The 26430-nt window shown below is 38.9% G+C and overlaps 1 protein-coding gene across 1 annotated transcript in view; it reads right to left on the bottom strand.

Moving 5' to 3' along the window:
- Positions 1 to 206: 206 nt before the first annotated feature.
- HAAO (3-hydroxyanthranilate 3,4-dioxygenase) overlaps positions 207 to 26430 on the bottom strand; it is a gene marked incomplete at both ends in the record, with an annotated part of 31244 nt that continues 5020 nt past the window's right edge. Inside the window, 8 exons of the mRNA XM_083349644.1 lie at positions 207 to 285; positions 1991 to 2073; positions 4950 to 5018; positions 8000 to 8145; positions 10650 to 10693; positions 11598 to 11687; positions 15608 to 15714; positions 20467 to 20550. Of these exons, the coding sequence (XP_083205770.1) occupies positions 207 to 285; positions 1991 to 2073; positions 4950 to 5018; positions 8000 to 8145; positions 10650 to 10693; positions 11598 to 11687; positions 15608 to 15714; positions 20467 to 20550 (702 nt within the window). The remainder of the gene's footprint in view (positions 286 to 1990; positions 2074 to 4949; positions 5019 to 7999; positions 8146 to 10649; positions 10694 to 11597; positions 11688 to 15607; positions 15715 to 20466; positions 20551 to 26430) is intronic.

Below are 26430 nucleotides of genomic sequence, written 5' to 3' on the forward strand. Positions count from 1 at the left end.
ATAGTTATGTCCTTACATATTTATGAACCTTTTGCCTTGTAGATTAGGCAGCATTTCTACAAACATACAACTCAAGTTGCACTCAGTTCCAGGTAATACATTCACAATATATTTTCAAAGTTCTAAAAACAAGCAGAACATTGACACTTTTTGCATTTAAAAAGAATTTATTAATAATTCTTGACAGCAGGATATAGATACCAAAGTCAGACATAGGGTCTTTTCCTCTCTGGATTCTGAACAACAGAAAGAGCAATGGATCCTTCATCTCTCTTCCAGTGAAACCTTTAAAAAAATGTCCCAAAGAAAAAGTAAAGATTGATGCATGGCATCTGCTGTCAGAATTTTAATTATAAACCATAGCACAGTACCTTTTCCAAGTACCTAGCTCCCTTCTAGCGCCTAACTGAGAATTCTGAGAATCACAATATAGATGGTGATTGGATGTACAAGGTTGGGAAGGTTGTTCTAACAAGTGTAAAATCTGAATCTCCTAAAATACTGATGCACCTAACCCAGGAGTAGGCAACCTTGGCTCTTTTATGTCTCATGGACTTCAACCCCCAGAATTCCTGAGCCAGCCATGCTGGCTCAGGAATTTTGGGAGCTGAAGTCCATGAGTCATAAGAGAGCCAAGGCTGCCTACCCCCCATGTAATTTGTTTTCAGTACAACTCCAAGAATTATTATCAGTTAATAAGAAAGTTAGTATTATTTTGAGGATGCTACAAATTTTATAGTGTAGCTCCAATCTGCTCCTCCTCCACCTCCAAATTTAATTACAAGTAATTGAAGCAATAAAACCAAATAATTTGGGTGCTCTGGGAAAATATCATTACTTTAATTACAAGAAGGTTGCCAAAAGATATGGAAACATTGCATTGAAACAGTTAGAGTAAATTGCCTTACCAAAGATGAATGGATCCCACCAGGAAGCTTGGCTGAATTAAATATTTAGCTAGATTTAGATTTAAGTTAACTTAGTTTAACTTAACTGTGATCTCAATGTTAATTTTCTATCCCTGCAATTGCTTCTACCAACATCAAAGCTTATTCAGTGGAATATATATATATATAACCAAGGAGGAGGCATGTCAAGAATCAGATTGTGTGCTATCAAGCCCTTTCTAAATAATTATTCAGCTTCAGGGGGGGGGGGATAACCAATTTATTCCAATAGATTTTGCTAAACTAACTTCTGGCAACTTTTGCCTTTGGTCATGCTAAATGGTTAGGCTGTGAACTATAGATCATCTATATCCAGAAAGCCGCAAATTCTGCAGTCCTGCAAAGAAATTATGTAGACCAGATCAAGTGAAGCATTAGAGACTAGTAACCCTTGACATTTACTGGGGCCCCAAGACCTCTAAGTCCTTTTTGCTTATTACCAGAATTATCTTCCCTCCCTTTTCTAAATTGTTGAATTGGGCATTGGTGAGTTGTGCTGCCAAATCTAGCACATAAGTGAATGTCTTAAGGAACTCTTTGGAGCATTGTACCATACCAATGCTTTATTGGGAGATTAAAGTATTGTGAGTAGTTAAACTGGCAAGGCAACGGCAGAAGCAGTAATGCTTGTTGGTGAGACCAGGATTCAGGGAGCTACTAGTACAAGAAGTTAAGGGAAGGAAAGCAGATGAAATGAAAGGAGCTTGTCTTTGCCTTCACATTGATCAGATATGGGGCATGTTAATTAGCATAGAGGTACAGTAGCCTTGCTTGTGTTGGGACAGAGCATTACTTCAGCACATTACTTTGCTGAAGATCTCAGCTTGGAAGATTGTTGAAATTCCTGCTGCTATACTGGATAGAGTGATAATCTACAGAACTTTATATATTAGAAACATGTAAGTCTGCACCTGAAGACTCTGTTCATTTTAATCTTACATACATAGAAAATGGAAAGGACAATGATGCAGGCATTGATGAGAGTATAAAAGTGAATTAGTCAAATATGGGCAACAGTGGATAGATGATAATATTTTACTTACTTAGTTTGCATTGGCACAAGAAGGCTGTCTCCAGCCCTTAATGTCAGGATTTTTCTATCAATAGTAACAAAAGATGCACCTTCCTAAAATGGTGAAATGAGGAAAAGAGGCAGTTTTAATTCTTTCTGGATTTAAAATGGAGAGGAAAATGTAATTTAAAATGTAAATTTAAAAATTCAACAGTATATCTGCATAAACAAACCTTGCCTGTCTCTTATTCATCTCTGCTCTACTTCATCAATGACAGTAGGCTAATGGTAGATACACAATTAAGCTGGCTGCTTTGGCAACATAGACACATTCTCATTTCTTTCCCAATGTCTACTGCTTACAATAATGTGGATAAAAAGTTGGGGAAAATGCTAGTAAATTTATTAGTATATTTTTGTCAGTCATCTGTAACGTTAAATACCTTCCTTCCCCTTTAGGATGCTCTCATAATTTTAAAATTTGAAAACTAGCAAAAAAGATATGCCTATTAATCTGAAGAAAAACGAGCAGGAATAATCAAGCCAGTCGATTCACTAAACTAAGTCTGCAGTACACAGATTGGTTGGTCTGCCTGAAAATAGAAGGGATTACTCCCTTCCCCCAATTTCTTTTTCTACTTTTCTCATCCGATATTTGAAAAGCTTTTCAGAACTAAAAGACTAGTTCTCTAATCCCACAGAGATGCTACAGACATTACTAAGAGGGAACCATTAATGTGGGAAAAGGCCATCTCTGTCTCATCAGAGAGATGTCATGTCAAGCTAATTCACTCCTGCAAAAACTAAAAGAAGTCTGGCCTGAAGAGAGCTGTTCCTGAAGGGAAGCAGGCTCATCAACAGTAGATGCTCAGGTCCCTGGCAAGCATTCAGAAAGAGACCGCTGGGCTAACTTCCTACTTTTTGCAGGGTAATTGCATTTCTTCAAAAGGAGAGAACTGATTGCGTACTCAGGGCAGTCAGCCTTTAGGCTTCCTATTTTTTTTCCTATTTTGGTTTCTCAAAAAGTCTTTTAGCCACTTGTAAGTTTCTGGTTCAAATTCCAAAGTGATCATCAAGCAGGGGAACTCAAGTACTTTAGACTGCTATTCATGGATGAATTTAGTTTTTGCAGTAACTTTTCTAGAAAACTCCTCTATTTGCATTTTTTTTGCCAGGTTTTCTGGCTTCTGACTTTATTGTTATTATTATAAAGTAAGGTAAAGGTTCCCCCGCACATGCGGGCTAGTCGTTTCCAAATCTAGGGGCCGGTGCTCAACTCCATTTCAAAGCCGAAGAGCCAGCGCTTGTCCGAGGACCTCTTCGTGGTTATGTGGCCGGCATGACTAGACGCCAAAGGTGCATGGAACGCTGTTACCTTCCCACCGTAGTGGTCCCTATTTTCCTACTTGCATTTTTACGTGCTTTCGAACTGCTAGGTTGGCAGAAGCTGGGACGAGTAACAGGCGCTCACTCTGCTACGCGGCACTCGGGATTCGACCCACCAAACTGCCGACCTTCTGATCGACAAGCTCAGCATCCTAACCCACTGAGCCACCGCGTCCCTTTGTTATTATTACTGTTACTATTTATAGAGATTTTTTTCCTTAGGAAAAACAAGAGTGACTTTTCTGGGTTTAAGGGGCTCATTCAAAATTAGGGTATGTGGAAGGGGTATGCCTATGTACTTACCCACAGGTAGACAAATCAAGCAAGTATACCTATACTTTATTGCACATCAGGATGCAAAAGGTTACTGGGAGAAGGAAAGGAGAGGAATAAGTTTTGCTCTGTGAGTGGTAAAACTCAAAACAGTGGCCAAGGGCTGCAAATGAGTAACCACTCAGGGGCTCCCACTTTTTTGTGGGGAAAAAAAGCTATTTTAATTCTTTACAACACAACAGAATTTGGAAAGAAATTAAGTAGATATGCTCAGAATTCTTCCATCTGCTGCTCCATTTGTTAACAGGATAACTCTCTGGAAGCAGAACAGAATAGGATCAAATCTAGTGTGGCAAGAGAATCCAACAATAGGATATTCACATTAAAAAAAGGCTATGTCTGGCCAGGGAATGGGGGCAGGGAATCTGGAAAAAAAAATCTCCCCAGTGTCCCCATTATGGCCAGAATGCTTCCCTTTGTTCTATTCTTAAGCCTCTGCTTCCTTCAGATCACATAACCCAAAGTAGAGCTACTGTTAAGGGGATGGAATAAATTCTAGAAACCACGCTCGGTACGCATGCTTACAGTATGTTACCTTCCACCTCCAGTGGAAGATTGGAAAGACATGATATATAAGATAGGACTAGAAAGTTCTTTAAACCTGGAACTGAACTGGATGAAATTTGATGGAGTGGGGAAAGCTGAGTTCAAAACAATCTTAAAAAACATTCCCCAATAGATCATTATCAAGGATGCAATAGGGCAGAAGTTGGGAATGTGGCTGACTGCTCCTGTCTAATGTTGCCCCTCTCTCTTCCTTCTTAGATGTGTGACCAAGAATGGTCAAAAACTATGAAAGTCAGGCCACAGAAGAAGGGTAGCAATGAGTAAAATGTGCAACAAAATTCATGTCAGTCCAGTTTTCTGCTGACTCAGCAATGGGTGGATACAAAAAACCCCTTTTTTAAATTGAGGAAAAATCCTTAGTTTCTAGTTAATTCTCAGAAATGTTTTAAAACTTTTTTTTAAAGAGGAAAGTAAACTTTGCAGCAGTAAATAGACTGCTGACCAAGGGTTCAGATCCTAATGATAAAACAGAAGCTATAATTTAATTAAAGGGAAAATAAATATAGGAGTTTCTCTAGGATATATGGATTGCTCAGGTGGAAGGGCCACTATGAAGAGGGATTTTTTTTCTAGTGATCCTCCATTACTTTGTAATGTAAAGGAAAGATCAATAAGAACAATGCATGTGTTGGTTCTGGAGGTCTGTTTGGTTTTTTATACAATACTGTACATAACAAGTAAGAAATAAAACATATGTGATATACCATCTGCCATATCCATATATCTGCATTTTTTCCTCCCTCTTCAGTTATTCCTGGTCCAAATAGTATAACCTAAGAGACAACCAAGAAAATATGTTCTTTTTATTTTAAGGTTAGGGTTAGTGTATCTACTTTATTAGTGTATCTACTTTATTTTAATGGAATAGCAATATATAAATATAAGAAACTGTTTCATCTTATAGCAGAAAGTAAAAAGAAACATACCACATACCCTTGTAACACACCTCTCTTGGTCCAGTTAATGCACAGTTTAACTAGCAGCCTCATCAGAGATCATTCTAGACTATTCTTGAGTTATGAACTCAACCTATTATATCCAAAATATCCTCCTTTCAAAAATTCAAAGGATTAACTTCTGCAGCATTTCTTTTTGCAATAATGGTTTTCACACCGTTTCACTTCCCAGTAACTATGCTTACTGTGAGGAGTTTTATCACTCCCAGTGTGCATGTAGGCTGAAAATAGCACCCAGTTCATGGCACAAGACTTGGTTTCCTGCAAAATATTTCCAAGTGACCTTCACAGCTTTATCAGCTAAGAGAGTTTGTTCAGAATAGAAGATCCTGATTTAGACAGTTTTAAGTTTGGGAATTCCCAAATATGGCTTCATATTTGTTTAAAGGTGAATGGACACCACTTCCCCTTGAAGAGGTTCAGGGCTTTTTTTCTCATAGAACGCTCAGAATGGAGTTCCGGCACCTTTTTTGGATGGAACCTTGTAGAGTAGGAAAGGCGGGTTGTATGACATGTGTGAGTTCCGGCACCATTTTCTTTTACAAAAAAGCACTGAGAGGTTGATGTAATCATTGGTTATTTTCCATTGTTTCATTTCTTTAATTCTTTTGCTGCAACAAGGAGGTTTTCAGCACAGGTGTGCCTGGCACAATGGAAAATTTCCAGGACCATCACTGTAAGACTAACAAAGAACATACCGTAACTTACCTCTTTGGTGGATCTGAAGTCACATCTGGTACTGTTTTAGTACCAACAGTAATAAGATGAAAACATACCAAACACAGCATTAGGAGTTGGAGATCTAAAACATGCAACAACTCCATTGTAATTATACATTTCCTTGAGAGAGATTATGTTTCAATTCTTTGAAACTAAAATTATTTTACATATAGATTTTTTTCCCAAACCAAAACTGTGGCCAGATAATAGATCTATGGATTTTATTTTGACTTGACTTCAATGGTTGTAAAACTCCTTCCTCCTAGTTTTTAGAACATCTTGAAATAAAATTTTATTTTACTGACCTTTCAACCCCTAGCATCCCACATGGGAAAGAGTTGATTTACTATTTGATTTGTTACTACTGATGTTTCTGTAATTTGATTTATTACTATTGTTGCTTTTAAAATGTGACTATTTTGCTCACAGTCTTTTCATCTGAAGAGGCTATAAAAACTATTGAATGAATGTTCATGAAATGTATTTACAAAAATTATATAGGAAAGTACAATACTACAAAAATATTTGGGGTGTAGTATCATCCAGACTAGAAAAGCAGTTTTGTGTAAGGGTTAAGGCATTAGGCTAGATACTAGGAGACCGTGAGTTCTAATCCCATGTTAGGCTCAAAGCCGGTTGGATGACCTTGGGCCAGTCACTTTCTCTCAGCCCTAGAAAATAGGCAATGAAAAACCAGTTCTGAAAAGTCTTGCCAATAAAACTAAAGGGACTTGTCCAGGCAGCCCCTGAGAATTGGACATGATTTAATGGAAGGGGGGGGAAATCATCCATAATACTGATGATACTCGACTTTATGTTGCCACCTTGGGCTTTAGGGAGATGCAACTGATGTTTTATCCAGTGCCTTGAGGCTCTCAGGGTCTGGATGAGGCAGAACAGACTAAGGCTGAACCCTATCAAGGCTTTCTATTGAAATAGTGTTGTTTCTGGATTGGCAAATACTACTCTGAAGGAGCAAGTTTACAGTCTGGGCATCTTTCTTACTACATAGCTCCTGTTGGCACAGAAGGTAGAAGCTGTGGTTACAGACACTTTTGCCCAGCTTTGGTTAAAACAGTACATAGTTTGCAACTTTACCAGATACAAGAGCATCTCATTACAGCAACACATTACTACCTATTTAGATACTACAATCTGCTTTCCCTTGGGCTACCTTTAAAGAACACTCAGAAGCAGAACTGAGTTCAAATGCAGTAGCCAGTGTACTAACTGGCACTAATTCCTGGGGGGGGGGGGAAACCCCAGTGATTTCTGACTGTTTTCAGTGCAGTAGAATATATATTTTTTCTTTGAGACTGTTTTTGTTATTGGGATTAGGGAATTAGCAATCAACAGTAAATGGATTTACCCGTTTCTATCTTTATATAGATGTAATGGTATGTGACAATGCCTTTGGAAAACCAGGCAAAGAGATGCTGCCTTGGGAACAGCAGATAAGAGTCAGCATAGCTCACAACTGCAAAGTTGATAAAGCAAAAGGTTCAGGTGGGACATTCCCTAAATTATCAGGCTGTAAAGGTGATGGTGACTTGCAAGATTCTGTTAATGTAGCTTTACAATAAAGTGAAATAGAGCCATGTTTCCTGTCTGGTTTACTTAATAATAGGGTAATGGAAGAGGAGGGTCAGTAGGTGAGTCTGGAGATTAGATTGCACATAAGGGTTAGTATTTATAGTTTAATTAGGCATAAGAAGACATAATGTCAAGTGTCATGGGAAGATAAAATTTTCTTCTGGGAAATAAATTTTTACCATGAGTATCAAAATCTACAGGTAATATCTACCTGCAAAATTGTAGATATTATGCACCTAGGCATAAGATTGTGTGTGTGTGTGTGTGTGTGAGAGAGAGAGAGAGAGAGAGAGAGAGAGAGAGAGAGAGAGAGAGAGAGAGAGAGAGAGAGAGAGAGAGAGAGAGAGAGAGAGAGAGAGAGAGAAGCAAAGCAAAGCAAAATGTCTTGGTCAAAATAAATCTCCCAACTAGATATAATTTCTTCAGTTATAAGAGAATCGTATTTGATCCTTCTTATTCAGAATTTTAAAAAATGATTTTTTAACCTCTGTTTCAAAGTTGTCTCCAAAAAGACTCAAGGATTGCTTCAGAGCTATATTTTCTTGGAAATCGTTCAGCCAATCTTGCAAAGAAAAAGGATTCATGACTGTGACATCATTTAGTGGGAAAGGAATTGGTCTTAAGATTTCATCTACAAACAAATGAAAGACAGAAGAGAACAAAGTTATTGAAAAAAAGTGTTCTATATTGTAGTTTTTATTTTACATGATTCAAACCTATTAAGAGAAAATTGTAACATTGAAAGTAGTACCAATAAAAGAGAATATTTGTAGCTCAGAGTTGAAATGAGGGGTCCTTGGTGCTCTCTGAGCTGGGTTGTTTTCTTGCAGATGTTTTATTACCCAAAATAGGTAATATCATCTGTGCTAGACTTGAACCCAGCTCAGAGAGCACCAAGGACCCTTCATTGAAAGTAGTTTGATAGTATCTAGTATGAGAGGTGGTGGGTTCCCCTTCACTGCATATATATTCCGATGAACAACTATCAGTCACAAATGCTTAATTCTGAATATCTGACAAAGCAGGGGATTGAATACACAACAGAGTAGAATTATTTAGTGTCTTTCCAGAATGTAAGAAACATCTATACATTATGGAGAAGCTGATTTCAACTTCAACTTGACAACAGAAATAATTTCCTAACAATAGGAGCTGTTCAGCAATGAAGCAAATTGCCTTTGGTGAGCCCTTCCTCTCCCTAGTATTTAAACAGAGACTGAGTAATCGTGTGTGTGTGTGTGTGTGTGTGTGTGTGAAATGGTGTAATAGTGGGTTCCAGCACAGGACAGGGAATTGGACTCTAGACAATCTCCAAATTTTCCAGCTCTTACATTCCATGATTTTTCTAGGTATGTGATTCTTTTATTACATAGCGCAGCTCTTGGAATCTGAATGGGCTGAAAAAATTAAATATTATTTTCCAAGACTTGTTGCTCTAAATACTGCTTCACACAAATTATTTTTTAAAGTGCAAATACAAAACAATAGATAATTCAATGTAATTTGTTATTTATGCTTAATGTTAAACATAGCGAGTCTTATTTCTGTTATTTAGACTGTTTATATGCTACTTGGAGAGGACTGTTATCAATTGTGTGTTGGAGCCGATTCATACCAGCCTGGAAGAGCCAATCTTAAATTTTCAGGAATTTTATGAACCAATTTATAACAGAGCTGAGCCCCAACCAATATAAATAAGTTTTTGCTTTTAACTGGTTTCACCAACTTGATGAGAATAAAGAAAACTGTCCACACTCTTGTGACTTGTATATTTATAAAAGATGTCCTATCCATTTATCCATTATTCATTTTGTTGGAGGAACTTCCCCTTTCAAACATTTTAAGTTATCATGCTTCCTAGCACAGACCGTTTCCATATTCTGTCATACCACTCAGCAACATTTTGGAGGCTCATTTCTCTTTGTGGAACAGAATTATTCACGCTTCTAAATGCAATGTACTATATCTTCTGTTTGTATTCAAACTGTCTGAAAGATCAGCAGGCATTTTACATTCTCTTCTGAATTTTTCAGGTCTATGCCTTGTGAAATTAACTGCAACATTCTGTTAAGAGCAAAGATAAAATCCCAGTTCCCACCCACTTTTTACTCCTCAAAAGCCAAGGGAGTGCTTTCATAATATGTCCTTGGAGGGTTTTTTTTTTCAGTAACAGCTCAAACGTGATGCAGAAAAATATTGAGCATTTCAGTAGCATCCCAAATGTTCATTAACAACATCCCCTTCTAACTTCAGCAGCATAATTGGCTGGGTGGGGCGGGGCTGCGGGGTGGGGGACTGATGGTATTACATTTGTTTTCAGCCTATTGTGAAGTTTCTGGTATTATGGTGTAATAACGCTGCCTAATTTCTGCAACTTGTTTTTCCTACGATAACCTCTTATATAGTATTTTAAATGAAGGTTAGTGACTGAAAACTTATGGAAGTAAAGCAAAAGCCAGTTTACACATGTAAGTTAGGACAAAGAGTTATGAGTCACATCACAATGTACACCTCATAAAGATCAACAATCTGCTGCTAGGTACACCTCTCATTTTTACTATTTTACTATTTCAAGTTTTTATTTATTCCAGGGGTGGGATGGGGTGGGGATTCTGCAAAAGCCTTATGCCCTACAAAATTCATTTTATGTACTTAGTTTTATTTGTATTCTACAATGTATTATTTGTATTTTGTAATAAAATGATTAATTTGGGAAAAATCACTTACAACACATTCACAATCTAAAATAATTTAGATTGCTAAATATGCTCTGGTGATGGATAGAGGAATCAAAGTAGATTTTTGCAGGAATGGTATAATCACTGTTTTTGCAAATGTGGAGGATTCCCCTGCTGTCTGGGACTCAGACATAATGGTGACTGTGGCTTGGGACAACTGGAGATCTCAATCTGCCTGCTGAGTTTAGCTTGGAAAATAATTATTCTCCCTTTCTCTGGTACATATTTGAATAGAGAAAAAAGGCAACTTTTCCCATGCAATATTAATTTCATTTAGAGGAATATTAAAAGAAAGTAAAGGATAGGAATGCAAGAAAAATAAAATTAGTTAAGCTTTAAAATTATTATTGTTTGCTGGATGAAAAATTATTTTAGTTCCAAAGTCATTTTACATCACCTGGATTAGGCTTTCCGGTTTGATGCTGTATTGAACTGAAAAATCTGAAATAAAAAAGGTTAAGAATTCTAAAATCCATCTTCTCTCACTTCAGATTGTATAGAGGGAAACCATTGAACTAACAGTGAAATCCCTTTGATGGATGAAATTATTACAGGATATTTATATTCAAGCTTGAAGGAAGTTTGTCATACTCATTTCCAAGATGCTTCATATTAATATTTCTCTGCATTCTTTCCAATTTCCCCAGTAAGTCAATTTTTGTATCCAATGGGCATGCTCAGTCCTCTGCAGGGTACTTTGGTCTTTTGCCCATTAAGTTTATTGTATTTTGGCAAAACTCAGGATTCTTTCAAGGTTATGGATATCATCTTCTAGAACATTTCTAGTGTCATGTAGATCATCTAAGGAACAGCTCTCAAAGCATTAATACTGGTATTATATGATGATATAGTCCAGGTATTTTACTAGTGTGGCTTTAGAATTAAAATGAGGCATATGGAAAAAGGGGGTAGCACTGAATAAACAATTAGGAACAAAATAAATGGTTCATACACACTACCTGTGGTCATACAGAGCACAATTAGACAAGATCATTGAGAAATAAAATTTCATCCACCTCCTTCTAATAATCCTGAAACAGCAAACTACTTAAAAACTGTTGATATTATTATAAGGATAGTTCCAGTATATAGTAATGCTGTAAATCAAGCCCAACTGTTAATTCTGTATAATGAAACTGTCCCAGCTATGTGACAGATGATCTCAAAAAGTTTATACAAGGAGAAACCTGATTAGAACTTGAACACCAATGTTTTCAGAGAAATTTCAAGAAAAACATCCCAGGAGGGAGAAAATAATGGCCAACCCTTTCTGTAGTGGCCAAGAAACCCACCTAGATCTTCCCAGACAGTCCCAGGAATCAAGCTCAATCTGAATTAGACTTACTCTTGAATTATTGGAATAAGTTGTATACCAAGATCCTCACAGTAAAACCATCTTTCAAAAAGAACATCTGTTGATTCTCCAACATAATATCTGGGAAAAGAAAGAAAATATATCATGTAGATTTCTTAATAAATATGTGATATCTTTCATATAGAAAAGAGAAGACAATTTGTTTTTTTTAAAACAAGAAGCCTGCCTTGGACCCAGCTGTGTTGAACAACTTTCGTCCAGTCTCCAACCTTCGCTTTCTTGCGAAGGTTGTTGAGAGTGTGGTGGCGCACCAGCTCCCTCTGGTCCTGGATGAAGCGGATTATCTGGACCCGTACCAATCGGGTTTCAGGCCCGGGTACAGCACGGAGACGGCATTGGTCGCTCTGGTGAATGATCTCTGGAGGGCTCGGGATAGGGGATGTTCCTCTGTCCTAGTCCTATTAGACCTCTCAGCGGCTTTCGATACCATCGACCATGGTATCCTGCTGCGGCGTCTCAGGGGATTGGGAGTGGGAGGCACAGTTCTTCGGTGGTTCTCCTCCTATCTCCTGGGACGTTCGCAGTCGGTGTTGGCAGGGGGGCAGAGATCGGCCCCTAGGTCTCTCGTTTGTGGAGTTCCTCAGGGGTCGGTTCTCTCGCCTCTCCTGTTCAACATCTACATGAAACCGCTGGGTGAGATCATTCGTGGTTTTGGAGTTGGGTATCATCAATATGCTGATGATACCCAACTTTTTATTTCTACCCCAAACCACCCCAGTGATGCCCTCGCTGTGATGTCCCGTTGCCTGGAGGCGGTTTGGGTCTGGATGGGGAGGAACAGACTTCAACTCAACCCGGACAAGACTGAGTGGCTGTACATTCCGGCATCCCGGGACATTCAAATTGTTCCATCTCTTTCTATGGGGGGTGAGTTGTTACCCCCCGCGGATAGGGCTCGCAACTTGGGAGTCCTCCTAGATTCACGACTTACCTTGGAAGATCATGTAGCAGCTGTGACTAGGGGGGCTTTTGCCCAGGTTCGCCTGGTGCGCCAGTTGCGGCCCTATCTGGACCGGGATGCCCTGTGTACGGTCACTCATGCGCTCGTGACCTCTCGCCTTGACTACTGTAATGCTCTCTACATGGGGCTTCCCTTGAAGACCACTCGGAAGCTCCAACTGGTACAGAATGCGGCCGCGAGAGTTGTCTTGGGAGTTTCCCGGTACTCCCATGTTACACCTTTGCTCCGCGAGCTACATTGGTTACCAGTTGTCTTCCGGGTGAGGTTCAAGGTCTTAGTGATGGTTTTCAAGTCCCTACATGGCATGGGTCCGGAATACCTCGGGGACCACCTGCTGCCGGCGTCAACCCCCCTCCGCCCTGTGCGTTCCCACAGAGAGGGCCTCCTCAGGGTGCCTCCAGTCAGAGAATGCCGGCTGGTGGCCCCCAGGGGGAGGGCCTTCTCTGTGGGCGCCCCGGCCTTATGGAATGAACTGCCGGTGGAGCTCCGGATGGCACCGGATCTCCGCTCCTTCCGGCGCGGGTTAAAGACCCACCTGTTTGAACAAGCTGGCCTGGCCTGATGGGGAGTTAATTTGGGTTTTTAAATATTTGTATATTTTACTGTTTTATCTTGGGCATTAATTTAATTGTATTTTAACTTTTGTAGTTTTGTATTTTTATTATCTGCCCTGTTCACCGCCCTGAGTCCCTAGGGAGAAGGGCGGTATAAAAATTTTTTAATAAACTAAACTAATTAATAAACTAAATAATGTGATATGTCATGAACCTGAAAAAATGAGTGTATAATGCTTTTAATTTATTCAGACAAGTCTGAAAGGATGGAAAAACTGGCTATGTGTTATCAAATGAGATTAACAGAACAGAAGTTTGTAACAAACTAATAGAATAACAGAGTTGGAAGGGACTTGGAAGTCTTCTAGTCCAATCCTCTACTCAAGCAAGAGACCCTATGTCATTTTAGACAAATGGCTATCCAGTCTTTTCTTGAAAACCTCTAGTGATGGAGCTTCTATAACTTCTGAAGACAAGCCATTCCACTGGTTGATTATTCTTACTGTCAGGAAATTTCTCCTTAGTTCTAAGTTGCTCCTCTACTTAGTTAGTTTCCATTGCTTCTTGTTTTGCCTTCAGGTGCCTTGGACTCCCCTCTTTGTGGGAGCACCTCAAATACTGCAAGACTGTTATCATGTCACCCTCTAGTCCTTCTATAGACTAGCCATACCAAATTCCTGTAACTGTTCTTCATATGTTTTAATCTCCAGCCCCTTAAATTAGAAAGAGTATATTTAACTCATTAGGTAAAGGTAAAGGTTCCCCCACACATGCGTGCTTGTTGTTTCCAAGTCTAGGGGCCAATGCTCATCTCCGTTTCAAAGCCGAAGAGCCAGCGTTTGCCCGAGGACATCTCCATGGTCATGTAGCTAGCAGGACTAGACGACAAAAGCGCATGGAATGCTGTTACCTTCCCACCATAGTGGTCCCTATTTTTCTACTTGCATTTTTATGTGCTTTCGAACTGCTAGGTTGGCAGAAGCTGGGACGAGTAACAGACACTCACTCTGTTACGCAACACTCAGGATTTGACCCACCAAACTGCCGACCTTCTGATTGACAAGCTCAGCGTCCTAACCCACTGAGCCACCGCGTCCCTATTTAACTCATTAGATAACCACAATTATATGGCAGCAAATCTATAATCTCAAGAATGAATATATATTTTTCTTCTCATGATAGGAAGTGCTATAATTTCCCCCAAGGAAGTGGCAGATGGAAGAAGATTATGAATCCTTCTCCCTCCAGTTGCATTAAAATCAAAAGGACTTGATTAGATTAAGTTTTCTTCCACCACATATAACTTCCTTTAACTCAGCTTTGATTAAAAACTACATACAGAGAGAAATATGCCATTTTTTCCAGTATTGGGTTTCTGAATATTTTAAGCCCTGTAAGGCCCATCAAAGCCTGAATGCTTGTAGTTTGAGAAAGAGAATAAACTCCCAACATCCAAATATGTTCCATTCAATTGCACACAACACTGGACCCTGATCCACTAATACATCATGGTTTTCAGAGGTCTGACTGCATACAGAACATCTTTATTTATTTACATTTATTTGTCATATTTAGAAATCACCTATCTTCCTGGACTCTGGGATGGATAAATAAAATGTAAAAAACTTGTAAAATGTTAAAAACATAACTGAATATAAATTTAAACTGAAAATTTACAGTGAGGTAAGAAAATGTGACATTAAAAGTTAATTAAAAGGGGGGTGGGATTTCAAAGTGCTAACCAACCCCACAGCTGTGCTCTTCTGCAAACACCAAGCAAGATGGCGGAGCCAGTTCTTTAGATATTTTTGAAATGTCATGATATTGGGGGCCTGCTTTGTCCTTGGGGGGAGAATATCCAAAGGGCAGGGGCAACAGCAGACAACAATGTCTTTTTGGACCCCGCCAGTCAGAATTCTTTAACTGACAGGGTCTACAACATACCTTCTGTGTCTGACCTGGGGGGACAGGCTGAGGTGATGGGGGGGTAGACAGTACCACAGGTAGCCTGGCTTCATGCTGTGTAAGGTTTTAAAAATCATAACCAACACCTTGAATTGGATCCAGAAGCCAACTGGCACCCAATGCAGCTCACACAGCAAAGGTGTCACATACACCATTCTTCATCCAAGATCGCTCATGCAACTGCAAGCTTCCAAATATTTTTCAAAGGTAGCCCCATACAGCTCATGTTGCAATAATCCACATTCAAACCAGGGCATGAGTGACCAAGCAGAGCTTGTATGCTTAATTCTTCAGTTGAATTAAACACATAATACATAAAGTTTGGTTCTAGTCACCCAACGCTCTATAGAGAAGTGACAGCATCTCCCATCGATAGAACTGACCACATGCTCATATAATTTATTAGTGGAGATAAAGGTTTTAGATTATTTTTCAACTCTAGCACCTGTAAGAATGACGTATAATGACACAATCAGATTTATAACAAAACGACATATCACCTCAGTCCATCAGTTTCTGTTTCTAATCTTCTCCTTTCAACAACCAGTCCCACAGAGTTTGCATATCTTTGTGGAGAATGTGGAATCCTGGCTGGTAAAAGAAACACCTAAGAACAAAATTAAAGTTGAAACATATAGCAACAGCAGGACATCTTCTCTGATATTTCAGTTGGGTCTTTGTTCTCCCATTCTGACTTTTCCTTGAATGCCTTGAGTGATTGAATAGGAGTTTAGCAATGGGAGGAAATGTAATGGGAAGAAAGAACAACCTTGAGGAACTGCAGGAAGACCCCCTACCAAGATAACCGTCAGATAAAAGAAATCAAAGTCTGGAGCAGACAAGACCCTCCTCTCTAATTCTCATGAAGATAAAGGGGAAGGGGAGGATATATTCAAACCTGTTGTAAAATTATAATAAAAAACAGTATTTGCATTCATTTCCTAGTATGGTCTAGCCTGAAAGGCTAATGAGGATGAGAAGGAGGCACCACGCTTTCTGTGAGATATGCTCAGCTGTGCAAAATGAAAAGTTCACCTCTTGAATAATTGCCGGCTCAAAGAAGTGTGTGCTGATGCTGTTGATTGCCCACTGTGTAGGACCGAATCGCTGCTTCCTGCTGAGCAAGCAGACCTTGTACAGAGAAATTAGGAAGAATATAAGTTAGTTATGAGAAAGAAAACTTAGCAAGTGAGCTACATTTTAAAGTTTTTAGTGAAAAAAGTTGAATCTCTTATCAAATTTTCCTTCCAAAGGAAAATGGATATTAGCTTAATCTGAAGGCCTAAGAAAGGAACAAGAATAAACAAATGTGTTTTTTTTCTAATGATAGTGCCTTAAGACACAGAAGTGAAGATAAACAGAACATGGCTCTATAATTGTGACTTGCAGTGCTTTTGACATGTTTCTGTTCGTTCATGAAAATAACCTGACATATATTACAAAAACTCCAAACTTGTAGCAATGCTCCAAGAAAAAACTGAGAATTGGAAGAGCGCAGTTTATGAGAAAATAAAAGATTTATTAGGGTAAGCAAAAGAGACACTGCAGCAAAAGCTAACAGTAGAAGAAACTCTATGTAAGAAAAATAATCAAAGTAACAAAGAGTTGCCAAAGAGTAATAATTAAGAACAAAAGATATAAAATATATTCTGCCAAGCAGGAACTCAGGAAATTATATTGCAGAGAATATTGGCTTTGAGCTTCTGGGTAGAGAAGTAGAGAAACTATTTTCTCCCAAGGGAAGAAGAAAACAATAACACGCTCTCCTAACTAGATAACCTCATCAGTGGAGACAATGATAGCAAATTAGAAACACAAAGGTATCCAAAAAACTCCCCACACCACCAAGTGCTCCATTACAAAAGTAACAACCCAACCTCCCACAAGAGAAGTTGTGTAAGAAAGATTTAGACAACCATAAATACTCTGCAGCAGCCCTGAACAAATGGAAACAAAGCATGTATACAAAGTGTTCCAACAAAATGGATATCCACACAACTTTATCAAAAAGTGCCTGACCACTCAACTGACACAAGCTGTGAAAAGGATAACATTGCCATACATCAAAAACATCTCAGAAACCAACAACAGACTATTACAACCATGCGGCATCACCATAGTGGCATCACTAAAGCCCTCCAAAACATCCTAAGTAAACCAAAAGGCCCAGCAGCCCCAGAAGAAAAAAACCAGGAGTTAGATACAACATAGAGTGTAAGGAATGTAACAGTCACTATATAGGACAAACAGGTAGAAGACTAGCAGAGAGCATCCATGAATACCAACTCGCAGTCAGAAGACAAGATGAAAACTCCTCAAATTCACAACACATGGACAGACTCAGCCATATTTTCAACTGTGAGATCTAGATCAAGCCAAGTCCAAAAATGTCAAAGAATTCCTGGAGCCCTGGCACTCAGACAAACTGGCTATTAACAGGCACATAGAATAAACAACATCTGCATACCATTCAAAAGAGATAATCAAAAAGCCCAAAACACCTCCTCACACAATCAACCCCCATATGAGCAGAACAATCAAGAAGTAAACAATACCCCAATCAAGGAACTACCAAAACAGACTAACAAGCTAATAGTAAACAACAGTGTGATCAAGGAACACAGTAAGAAGGCAAGCCACTTGTATGTAAACAGAGAGCAAATCCCACTCCCTTCTAGCACTGATGATGTTACCTAGTTTGGTAATGAAACATCTGCAAGAAAACCACCAATCTCAGAGAGCACAAATAGAGATACTGCTGAACAGCAGAAAGGAGGTTAGATCTTTGAATACCTGTCCTTTGGAAGAAGATAAAGTAAGATGGTGGCAATTTACAACTCACGAGGAACAGGAGAAAGAGTCTATTGACATCACCCCTAAGCTTTTATAAAAGGTATCTGGCAGATCTATAGTTTACAATCACGACAGAACAATTTTAAGACTTATTTCTTACTACTAATCCAAGTGGGGCAAATGATATTGCCAAAGAATAAAAAATTAACCCCATGGTTGCTCAACAGTTATTCCCATTCATCCTGTTCGCCATGGAAGAAGAAGGGCAAGAAGATAATACTGCAGGGGAATAACAGGCCTTCAAAATGATATTAGTGGGTTTCTAGAATCATATTGAATTATGTAGTTGACAGGCTATTGTCATGAAATTAGTTGTAGTTCATAAATACTAGTAAAATGCCACGGCTTGGGAAGGCTTTAACATTAATACTGAGGAGACTCAGTATTTTAGTCCTTCAGAGGACTAAATCTCTGAAGTAACCACCTCAAATAAGACTTGTACCTAAGTGGAAATGCTCCTGTAAAGTAGCCTAACAAACTATCCAACATCCAGCATTAAATCAAATGAAAATGCTTGTTTAAATATTGTAAAAATTCCAATAAGAAAAGAAAATGGAAGAAAATTTAAGCCAACAAATAAACTCAAAATGTTTCGCGAAGATGTGAAATAAAAAAGGAAAATGTAAGAGATCAAAAGAGTTAGCTCATCCTGAAAGTATACATAAAGGATAGCCCAGCATTGTAGACAGGGTCTACGGAAAACAAAGGGTCAGAATAAACTAAGAATAGAAAAAAAGGTTTCTTTGGATATATTCAAAAGATTTGCATCTTAGGGTATTATGGGAATTATGGGTGAACCTTATATATTATCTTTGCAATTGATGAAGTAAAGCCCAGATGATTGGAGGACATAAAATATAATCAAAGAAGAGTTGGATGGGAATCTGGGGACCTAGAGTCATATTAGACTGACATCAATAATTAGAAAGCCATAGAGCAAATCATAATGAGATCAACCTATAAGCACCTGGAAAACTGTGTGATAATAGACAGAAAACACCATGTCCAAATTATTTACATAGGAAAAAGAAATTAATCCACAGATACAGACTGAAGGATACCTGATGTTAGAATTTACATACCAGGCATGGCAATAAATCTCAACTCTCCCATAAAGCCACAAGCAGTTGAACCATATCAAAGAAGAAAAATTATACAGATTTCTTTAAAGGTAAAGGTAAAGGTAAAGGTAAAGGTTCCCCTGCACATGCGTGCTAGTCGTTTCCGACTCTTGGGGCCGATGCTCATCTCCGTTTCAAAGCCGAAGAGCCAGCGCTTGTCCGAGGACGTCTCCGTGGTCATGTGGCCGGCATAACTAGACACCAAAGGCGCACGGAACGCTGTTACCTTCCCACTGTAGTGGTCCCTATTTTTCTACTTGCATTTTTATGTGCTTTTGAACTGCTAGGTTGGCAGAAGCTGGGACGAGTAACAGGCACTCACTCTGCTACGCGGCACTCGGGATTCGACCTGCCAAACTGCTGACCTTCTGATCGACAAGCTCAGCGTCCTAACCCACTGAGCCACCACGTCCCTGTACTCTTTAAAGATAGCCTGGAGTAAATACAGAAACAGAAACCTGGAAACAGTCAAATACAGAAACTTGGAAACTGTAAAAGGGATTCCCCACTCTCTTTTATAGTGAATTCATTGGGACTGAGTCTCTCTGAATAATTTGAAATGCTAAATTGCTTTTTATGAGTTATGCTGCCAATGGGCTTGCCTACTATTTCTTGATTATTTAGGTTTGTTCTCCATTACATTCTTCTCCCAGCCTCTCCCAAATCTCCAGACATTCAATCTGTGTTCTGAAGTTTCTTACAGGAGACGTTTCACAGACATGACATGGCTAGATAAATTTCACACATACATGCACATCTGCCTACTGAAGAACATGCATTAGAAATATATATATGTTTTCACCAGGGTTTTAAATTTTAGTTCTTTTCTTCCCTGATTGTTGAGGTGAGAGGCTTTGGCCGACCTTCAGAGTCAGAATCATAGAATCATAGGGCTAGAAGGTGAAGGTCTTCTAGTAGAACCCCTATCCAAGGCAGGAGACCTTATAGTATCCTGAACAAATAGTTTTCCAATCTTTTTTTGAAAATCTTGAAAACATTTTTTTTCTCGAAAATGTCTCCTCAGGGCTCATGTAATGATTCTGAATGGTCCAAGTACTGATTCTAGCTTTACTATCTTCAGCCCTTATGCTATCTTTTTAATAGCACTTGTCAAAAAGTTCTTAGAATAGCTAATTAAAATTATATTGTGATGTAGTTTCACAATAATGATGATAACAATAATAATATAGACTTTAACACTTCAGAGTTTTTAAAAAATTTTTTTGCATGATGCGCTACCAAAGTGGAAAATGGAAAATATACTGAACTGTCTCATGTAATTATTAAATACATTACTACATGAAAATAATATATACCAAAACAGAGAAATACTAGAATTACACTCTGAGATTTGCTTGCTAGTTTATACACAAATTTATCTTTACCTCTCCTTCTTTAATGTAGATATCCTTGTGTTTTCCATTTTCTATTATCTTCAGGCACATGTCTCCCTGAACCTGGTAAAACAACTGTGAGGGAAGGAAGAAAAAGTTAGATTAAAAACATGGCAGTGTTTTAATATATTGTAGCCTAAATTCATGCACAGTCATATCTGGAGCTCTTATGGCTAAAGCAAACTTTATGGCTCCTGGAAATATTATTCATACTATGAACCTGGTTCACCTTAATGTTCTATATAGCATTCTGTATAATATCACAATAAGCCCATTCTGAGCTTTTCTCAATTTGTTGGTGTGACATAGTGTTGGTGTGACATAATCTAATGCCTCAGGAATCATTTTTAACAGTGGATGCTTTATCAAGCTTCTTTAGCAAAATGTGCAGCCCTGCAGTTTATATAGTCCAAGTAGATTGTGCTCTTTCCGGAAGCAACTGCAAGATGGGTCTTCCCTCAAAAAACCCATGCAGGGTTCAATTCTATTTTTTTTTCCAACATGAGGATGATCCAAAGCAGACATGTCAAACACAAGGCCCGGGGGCCAGATCCGGCCCGCGAAGTGGTTTCATGCGGCTCGCAAAGCCATCCTGGAAACAGTGAGGGAACAGCCCCCACTGCCTTGGCCCCTGCCCAGAGACCCTCCTCCTGCCAGAGACCCTCAGATTTGTCCCACTCCTGCCCGGGCCCCCATAGGCACCCTTGATGCGAACGATGTAGAGCTGACCACGCCCACCCAGTAGGCCACACCCACTCTAGCCACACCCACCCAGTAGGCCACACCCACCCAGGCCACACCCACCCGGCCCCCTGAGGGCAACCGCAATGCTGATGCGTCCCTCAATGAAATTGAGTTTGACACCCCTGATCCAAAGGGAAATTGGGGACTATGGGATTAGGTAAGTAAAGTACCATATAATGTACATATTATTCTATAAATATATGGAATCAGAAGAAACTTTTGTTCTTTTACCTTTTGTCTTCATGCAAAATGCAATATATAGGATTTGTACTATATATATGAAGTCATTTTTAATAGTTCGATATAAATTTTGCATACATGTTTGCTTTTTCACTGAATAAATTATTGAGACTGTATTTATTTATAACCAGCTGAAGGAACACAACTTCACTGATGCATAGAAAGAGTGGCAGGAGCAGTAACCAAATTATTCTACTCAAATAACTCCTTTTAAGAATATGTTTCATAGTTCTTCTGTATCTTCAGGTGGGAGATGCCATGATGAATGAAAAGCTGAGTATAAATAACAAACTAGAATATATCTATGCTAATGCTTTTTTATGTTTTAATGTTTTATGCATAGTTGAATCACTGTTTCTAAAATAATCAGTTTAATTTGGGAACAGAAGAGGGTCAGACTAAAATTCTTGTTTACTATTCAGGGTAAGGTTTTTGGGCTCAGTTTTAAATTTGCAATGTAAATACATTTGTCCTTTCCAACAATAAATAAATAAATAAATGAGGAGGTTCAATATGTTTCCAAATGAAAACTGGCCTGCCATATCTTCCATTTTTATGTCAAAATGTCAAACTCTAGGTGAATTTTTGGTGCAAATTCATTTCATTTAAGGAAGCAATCCTTGGACAATGCTCAAGCTTCCTTTATGTTTGGTAGTGAATGTTTTGTCTTATTTTATTACGTATTGTAGATAATAACACTGTACACATTATAAGTCCATATATTTTGTATTCAAGGTGATTAACTTTCAAGTCATAGAATTATAGCAGTGTAACTTAGGGACGCGGTGGCTCAGTGGGTTAGGACGCTGAGCTTATCGATCAGATGGTCGGCAGTTTGGCGGGTCGAATCCCAACTGCTGCGTAACAAAGTGAGCGCCTGTTAGTCGTCCCAGCTTCTGCCAACCTAGCAATTCGAAAGCATGTAAAAATGCAAGTAGAAAAATAGGGACCACTATGGTGGGAAGGTAACAGCGTACCGTGTGCCTTTGGCATCTAGTCATGCCGGCCACATGACCACGGAGACGTCCTCGGACAAGCGCTGGCTCTTCGGCTTTGAAACGGAGATGAGCACCGGCCCCTAGAGATGGAAACGACTAGCACGCATGTGCGGGGGAACCTTTACCTTTACCTTAACTTATTACTGTATTTTAATCATGTTTATATTTCTGTTGCAACAAGACCACAGGAATTAATAATCATAATTCAAATCCAATTATGCTATTCATAAATTCAAGAGAATGCAAAGTTTTAAATCACTGTCAATTCATCCACCATTTTTCTGAATGCTTGTTTAAAACTAAAATGGGTACAATTAAGTATAGTGAAACAACTCATTTAATCAAATGGCAAATTAGATAACCAATTTAGAGGAAAACTTAACATTAACATAGAGATAACTGGAGGAAAAATGGTCTATAAAGGAAGGATTTATTAATACGGATTACAAGGAAAGAGGAACTTTTTTTCTTATGGTGACCCAATTGTACAACAACCTAAAATGGGTATGTCTGGCAGCAGTGTTTTAAAATGTTACTGTCTAGTACAGGGGTCGGCAACCTGAAAAAGGAAAAGAGCCACTGGGAACCGGTTCCATCACACACACAAAAAGTGGGAGCCGCGTGCGTGCGTCCATGCACGCGCATGCGCAAAAAATGCTTTGCGCATGCGCAAAACATTTTTTCTTGCACATGCGCGGACGTGCACGGTTGCCATTTTTTAAAAGTATGATGGAACCGGTTGCGCGACGGTGACGGCCTGTTTGCAGAGCTGCCGCCTTCGGCAGCCTGCAAACGTGCCGCGGCAGCTTTCCCAGAGCAGTGCCGCTGCCCGTTCGCGTGGAGGTGCGCGCGCACCTCCGCCCATTCGGAGAGGTGCGCGCACACCTCTCGGAACGGGCAGCAGCGCCGCTTGTTGGGAAAGCTGCCGCGGTCCGTTTGCAGAGCTGCCGCCTTCGGTAGCCTGCAAATGTGCCGTGGCAGCTTTCCCAGAGCGGCGCTGCTGCCCGTTTGCGTGGAGGTGCGCGTGCACCTCTCCAAAGGTTTGGAGAGGTGCACGCACACCTCCGCCCATTCGGAGAGGTGCACGCGCACCTCTCCAAACGGGCGGTGCCACTCTCCATTTGGAGATGTGCGTGCGCACCACTGCCCATTCAAAGAGGTGCGCGCGCACCGGGCGGCTTGGAGCCGCAGGAGACAGCTCAAAGAGCCGCATGCGGCTCCGGAGCTGCGGGTTGCCGACCCGTGGTCTAGTATAAACCTGTTTGCATGAATATTTTAAAATGGTTCCTCTAAATTTGCTGAGGTGAACTATTTGTTATTTGGTGCTTTTTATTACTGTAGTTAATGGTTTTCTATAGTTTTATACTTTATTGCATTGCATTTAATTTTAATGATCATTGAATACTAGCCTTATATCATAAGGTAGAGGACTTTATAGTTATGTCAATGTACTATTCCAGACTCTCATTTTAAACCAAAAAAACTGAAGGAAGCTAAAATCTAGACTATCGGTTCCTAAATAAAAGTAGGAGGAACCGGGTGGGCATGTATATCTCTTCTTGTATAAGTAAGTGGGATGATGTCCCTTGGATGTTGAATGCATTTATGGATAAATGTATCAGAGATGCTTATGGCATTAGGGGTGTATTAGCTGGAGAAATGAATACACATGTACTTTTGGATGCAGATGATGCTGTGTTGTTGACCAAAAAACTAAACTATATCAAATGTTACATAGATTGTATGATAGTTTGATAGGGAAAACACAGTGAGTGAGCAACTTGTAAATAAACGGTGAAAGATTAGACATGTAGATAAATTGTATAGATTGGTAGGTCATTAAAAAGGGGAATTGGGTGAAAATGTACAAAGGCTTTTAATAAGGTAGTATGTAATCTGTTGGGGGGGGGGAAAAGTATACGGTTTAGTTTCTAGGGTGTTGGCTTAGAAACCAGGAGACTGTGAATTCTAGTTCTGCTTTAGGCATGAAAGCCACTGGATGCCTTTGATCCATTTACTGTCTTTCAGTTTACTGGGTTGTTGTGAAAAAAATAGGAGGAGGAAGGAATATTAGGTAAATTTGCTATCTTGAGTTATTTATAAAGAACAATAAAGGTGAGATAAAAATCTAAGAAATAAAAAAAATAGTGAATAAATAAATAAAATGGCTTTGTACATGATCAGGATTCTGGTCATTTTGTTATATAGAAGTGCTGTAAGAGTTGGCTTCTCATATCTGCTTTGGAGAAAGTAAACATACTTTGAACTTAACGAATCTATTTTTTTCTGCTTATGAAGATTTCATGAGGATTGACCTATTTGTGATGAAATTTAATTAGCCTAGATGTTTATGTCCTTTATACTAATTTAATCCCTGTATAACGTTCTGTCTTTGTTGTAAATGTTTAATTTAACATTCAATTTCAGTCTTATATTTCATTATTGCACTGAATTATGTTTTTAAGAGTTCAAGGAATGGAAAGAAATATACTGACATCTAAGGGATACACAAAAAATTGCAGGCAAATCATGTTTTAGAAATACTAAGTGCTTTTTTCTGTTTATTTATTTATGGCTTAAAAAATAACTAACCATCTGGCTAGTCAGGATAACATATTGAATTACTAAATCTGATTTGGCAAGTGTTTTGCTGAGCTTCAGCTATTCAAGTAAGTAGCTTCAATTATTAAGAATGAATGAATGAATAACAGAAGAATGAATAACAAATGCTACCACAGACTTTTGGCAACCCATCCATTATAATAATCTGTCTGACACAAATAAAAATAACATTGTTTAATCTTTAATGATTGGAGATTTCTGGATAAAGATGTACTTAATGCACAGACATGATGAACACAGCAGTCACCTGCTGGATCTGGCTACAGTGGATCTTCTATACAGGTAGTTCTTGACTTATGAGCACAATTGGGACTGAAATATTGGTTGCTAAGACATGCAGTTGCTAAGTGAGTAATCATGTGCCTGGACCCAACTGTAAGACCATTTTTACTATTGTGATTAAGTGAATCCTTCTCCAATTGACTTTTATTTGATGGAAGTCAACTGGGAAAGTAGAAAATTGTGACTGCAAGACTCTGCAATTGTAGTAAATGTGAGCTGGTTGCCAAATGCCTAAGTTGCAAACATGTTACTATGGGGGTAGTGCAATAATCATAACATCAAGGATGGGTCATAAGTCACTTTTCTGAGGCCATCATAACTTTGAAACATTGCTAAATGAACAGTTATAAATCGAGGACTATCTATATATTTGGACTCCTGCAGATGTATTGGTTTATATATAGTATTTCGTAATTCCCATCTCACTAATTGGCAAGATGGCATATAATGTAGCTGAGTCATACCAAATTGGGGAAAGATGATCTAATCCATCACTACTTATTCTTTAATAACCATTCAGATTTTTGTGATAAGCATATAAGCAAGATATGCAAGCAATAGTTCTCATTTCTGCTTGACTCTGAATTCTGTATTCTAAAACAAGCAAATCTAAATATTACTGGTGGCTATTATCCATTTGTTTTATTATTTCTTTAAAAATGAAGAAGATACTTATTGCTGTCAATGGGCTAATGAACAGCAGCCAGAAGTCTTTGTATGCAGTGTATGATGAGCTGCTTCCTTTTATTCTATGCCTTGCCTAATGACAACTTGATTTAAGGAATCACTTTTGCCAGCAAATTAGGTGAGGCAGTTTGCAAGCGAATACTGTTATCTATTGCTGCCCAACCACTGAAGAGGGAGAATAGTGGTGAAGGAAGGGACAAATGCAGGCAAGACAGTTCTTCTGGCCAAAAGCAGCAATTTGCTTCTGCAATGGGTTGCCTCTCATGTCAATAGTCATGAATTTGATCCTATGCATTACCTCCAAGCATCTAACTTCATGCTTTTATTGTTTTAATTGCTGAAGCAATACCAGCAAAAGTAATAATTCCAAAAGTATTATTTC

Source organism: Vipera ursinii (genome assembly GCF_947247035.1).
Source record: "Vipera ursinii genome assembly, chromosome: 1".
NCBI lineage: Eukaryota > Metazoa > Chordata > Lepidosauria > Squamata > Viperidae > Vipera > Vipera ursinii.